Source organism: Egretta garzetta, unplaced genomic scaffold (genome assembly GCF_000687185.1).
Source record: "Egretta garzetta isolate BGI_Z169 unplaced genomic scaffold, ASM68718v1 scaffold152, whole genome shotgun sequence".
NCBI classification, from domain to species: domain Eukaryota; kingdom Metazoa; phylum Chordata; class Aves; order Pelecaniformes; family Ardeidae; genus Egretta; species Egretta garzetta.
The window spans coordinates 1,210,223-1,214,484 of record NW_009259037.1 but is presented as its reverse complement, the minus strand read 5'-3'; the positions used below and the strand labels follow the sequence as shown (position 1 = coordinate 1,214,484).

At 46.1% G+C, this 4,262-nt stretch overlaps 1 protein-coding gene across 3 annotated transcripts in view; it reads left to right on the top strand.

Annotated features, from left to right (window-relative positions):
- The window catches only part of PTPRE (protein tyrosine phosphatase receptor type E), a 59,431-nt gene that overhangs the window by 47,723 nt on the left and 7,446 nt on the right, over positions 1–4,262 (top strand). For all 3 annotated transcript variants that reach the window (XM_035890425.1, XM_035890426.1, XM_035890427.1), the window contains one exon: positions 2,077–2,237. In XM_035890425.1, the coding sequence (XP_035746318.1) occupies positions 2,077–2,237 (161 nt within the window). The remainder of the gene's footprint in view (positions 1–2,076; positions 2,238–4,262) is intronic.

Below are 4,262 nucleotides of genomic sequence, written 5' to 3'. Positions count from 1 at the left end.
GGACAAGGGGGGATGGCTTTAAACTGAAGCAGGGGAGGTTTAGGCTGGATCTAAGGAAGAAATTCTTTGCAGTGAGGGTGGTGAAACCCTGGCAGGGGTTGCCCAGAGCGGGGGTGGAGGCCCCATCCCTGGGACCATTCCAGGCCAGGTTGGTCGGGGCTGTGAGCAACCTGATGTGGTTCAAGGTGTTCCTGCTCCTGCAGGGGGGTTGGGCTGGGTGACCTCTGGGGGTCCCTTATAATATGATTCTATGATTGATTCTATGATTCTATGATTCTATGAAATGTTTTCACAAAGCCCCATGAAAATTCTGGTCAGTAAAACTTGGCTTTGATCAAGGTGGGGCGTGGGGTTTTTTGGTTTTTGGTTGGTTTTTTTTTTAAATGTTTTGTTGTTGCTGCTATTCTTGTATTTCCCTCCATCTCCCACATAGCTACAAAAGAACATTTGATTCAATGTTTTTAAAACTTACAAAGCATTTTAACAGCACGTGGACTTACCCTTGCCTACCAGCTCTCCCTTTATGTTGCTGTGCTACAGGCACGATCTACTCAAAACCTGCTTTTGATTTTGGGGGTGCGTCTCTTCACTCGCTGCATTGTTTCTTCAGGATCTGATTTGCATTGCTCTTTTTGAAAAGTAACCAAAAAAATTACTTGCCGTTAAGAATATAATTCACTTATTGCATCGCATATAATTTATGGACTTCAAGAGTTGGCACGTGCAAAGCAAAAGGACTTCAGACTTTAAGAGCTCTGTCTCTCCTTATTAAGGAGAGTGGTGGGTTAGGGGTGGATGCACACCGTGCTCCACACAGCACAGAGTCCTTGTCAATGTGGTGACTTCTGCCACATTGGAAAGTATTTAAACACAAGTAACAGCATTTTAGGTAATATCCAAAGAGCATTGCTTTGCACTACGACCCCCAGCATCGTTAGAAGTGTTCGCTGCTGCCAATCTAAGCGATCTGAGTTAGTTCTGTATTGGGCCCGAGTCCAGCTAGGCTACGTCAATGATATCTGAAGCAACGTGATGATACAAGAACTCCTGCAGAGCTGGGAGGAAGGAGGATTGACCAAGCCTTTTTCCTTGAAATGGTGAAATCTTCCAGGCTCCTAGTACCGAAGCGTGTCCCGAGAGGCCCCGTCAGACTCATTCACTAGACGTCCCCCGTGGTGGACACGTTGCAAGCACCTAGCATCGGCAGAGCCCGCCTGTTTTCAGCTTGCAAGAGTTGCTGTTACGTAGGAAAACTGCCAGAATATTAACGTTGCATCCATACGCTATTATAATGCAGTCGCAGGGACGAGCAAGCAAAAACCTCAGGGTAGTTAAATCGTAAGAAGACAACGGGCCTTTGCGCATCCAGACCTGTCCAGAGCTAACTGCATGAGCGTGGGGTTAAGACCTACTGCAACTGGTAGCGTGCTTTTAATCAGCACGTGATTAATCAGTAAAGACAAGGCAAATAATTGTTACGTTTCAGCGTAGCAGGTGGTGGTGCGCAAAAATGAGGGCATTTTGTGAACTGGGTTGGTTTAATCCCAGACTCCCAGCACGGCCGGGGTTGGCAGGGCCCTCGGGAGCTCACCCAGTGCCACCCCCCTGCCCAAGCAGGCTCACCCAGAGCAGGGGGCACAGGACAGCGGCCAGGCGGGGGTTGAAGATCTCCAGAGAAGGAGACTCCACAGCCCCCCTGGGCAGCCTGGGCCAGGGCTCGGGCACCCTCACAGTCAACAAGTTCTTCCTTAATGGCACTTTGGATTTGGCCTGTGCGTGATGAAAGCTTTCAATCGTTGGTATTTGGGATGAATTAAGTGCGTCCTTAGTACTACCCCAGGTGAAGCACCTCTGCAAATCAAAAGGAAAATTATAGGGGTAAATTATCAGCTGATGGGGTGGGGAATTTGGAAACAGAACTATCAGGTCTGCTTGACCAATATATTACGGCCCAGGTTGCAAACAGCCCCCTCTACTGTAGTGGTGCAAAATTTACAGCTACAAATGTTTAAGGTAAGAAGTGTGTTTCCATTTTGAAGGACCAGCTGGATAAATCTGGTGTTTTCCCACACGCAGGGTAACCAGGAGAAGCAAAGCAGACTCGTTCGGCAGTTCCATTTCCACGGGTGGCCAGAAATCGGAATTCCTGCAGAAGGAAAAGGGATGATCGACCTGATTGCGGCCGTCCAAAAGCAGCAGCAGCAAACAGGCAATCACCCCATTACTGTGCACTGCAGGTAGGAGCCGCCTCTTCTTCCCAGCACTAGCGAAGGAACCCACCATTGCTGCTTCTCCAGACTGGTGGGTTTTATAGCAGTTTTCCTTGGTGAGGGAGCAGACCGCAGCCTTTAAAAATTAAAAAAAAAAAAAAAAAAAAAAAAAAAGACATATGAAAAAAAAGATATGAAAAAAAGAAAATCTAGCATGGCATAAAGGATTTTTTGACTTGTCATTTGCTAAATTAGCAAGGTGGATACCTCAATGGCAGCCTTAACGGCTGGGAGTAAGCAAATGCATTATTAACCTGGGGTGCTGCAGTCTTGCACCTGAGTTTTGCTAAACGCTGTGATTAGGAAAGTAATTTTTATTTAATAAAATATTTAATAAATCCTTTTAGGTTTATTGCAGTTATGTGTGATAGACCCCACCGACATAGTGCTCAAATACCCTACTGGGGCCAAAATGCTGCTGGATTTTACAAACTGTCGGGAGAATAAAATCCATCCCTAATCTCAGCAGAAGGCAAAATGCACCCCTGTCCTTGAAAGCAGACGCGTGGGCTGGGAGGACGGGAAAAACAGTGGTTCCATCAGTGGGAAGAGGTAGCTCATGTATGACTTGATACAGGAGAACTAAAATATCTTTGTCCTGTGCCACATTTTCACTTGGGTTTTTTTGAATTGTTCTGTTCTTATTGCAGCATCTTTTTTTTTGGTCTCTCTTCTTTTTTAAAAGGCTTACATTGGGCTTTTCCACTGTTTTTTCAAAATACATTTCTCAGAGCGTGGGGGTTTTTTATCGGTCTTTTAAATTTGTCTTTTCCCTTTCTGTACTACATCTGCTAACTTGAAAAAAAGTAGTAGTAAAACTAATATTCTGCCTTTTAAAAAAAGTAGTAGTAAAACTAATATTCTGCCTTTTCTTAATTCAGAAATCATACCTTGCTTTTAAAATACTTCATAAATCGATAAAGCTTTTTCTGTTTTCTGGTGGATACAAAGTCAAGCTCATGGTACGCGGGGACAGGGTCAGCAGCGTTACAGAGCCTGCAGAAGGGAAGTTCCTGTGGGTTTTGGTTTTTTTTGTTTCTTTAAATAAGAAGCTGTTAACCTCAAGAGGTCACCCTTTGACGTGAACCTCTTTGCTGGGGCGGACTGCTTGGGCCCATTCTGGGAGACGCGCTGGCTGAGTCCCGGCTGCCCTGCCCCACGTGAAAGTCCCCAGGGCCCACGTCTCCCCTGTGGTCACGCAAGACCTCGTGCAGTTGAGCATCGCTTGTGGTTGAAGCTCGCAGGCTCAACCACGACATTAAACCCAATCATTGTTTCTTCTCTGATTGCCCTCAACATCAAATGTTAATTCATGCTAAATATCGGCCCTTTAATCCTTTCCTCTTGGGCATGTTGTACAAGAAAATCTGGTTTTGCTGGACCATGGCCATCTTCTAGCAATGCATGGAGGTCGAGGCCCTGGCATTTTTATATCCAACATGTGTTATATTAATCGTGATATTTTTCTCTACCTGTCCTTGATTGTGGAGAAACACGTGGCACCTACGCTCTGATAGAGACCCCCCCCATGATGACCTCTGCGTGGAGAAGCTTCTCCCACCTTTTGTCAGTGAGCTAGGTAGCATGTTGCTGCTTCTAGAGTTTTCCTGCATTTCAGAAAATACCTGTCTGGTTTTGAATGATTCTTTTCCCTTCTGGAAAAAAAAAAAAAAACACTATATTGAGCTACGCGACACTCAAATTGTTCTTGTAGCATCGTCTACAGGGAATTATGCTCACTGATCATCTGGAAGTGTTTTGATAGAAGAACCGGTCTGCTTGTTGCTAGAGTGTGGCCAGCAGGAGCAGGGCAGTGACCGTGCCCCTGTGCTTGGTGCTGGTGAGGCCGCACCTCGAATTCTGTGTTCAGTTTAGGGCCCCTCACTACAAGAAAGATGTTGCATTGCTGGAGCATGTCCAGAGGAGAGCAACCAAGCTGGGGAGGGGTCTGGAACACAAGTCATACGAGGAGCGGCTGGGGGAGCTGGGGTT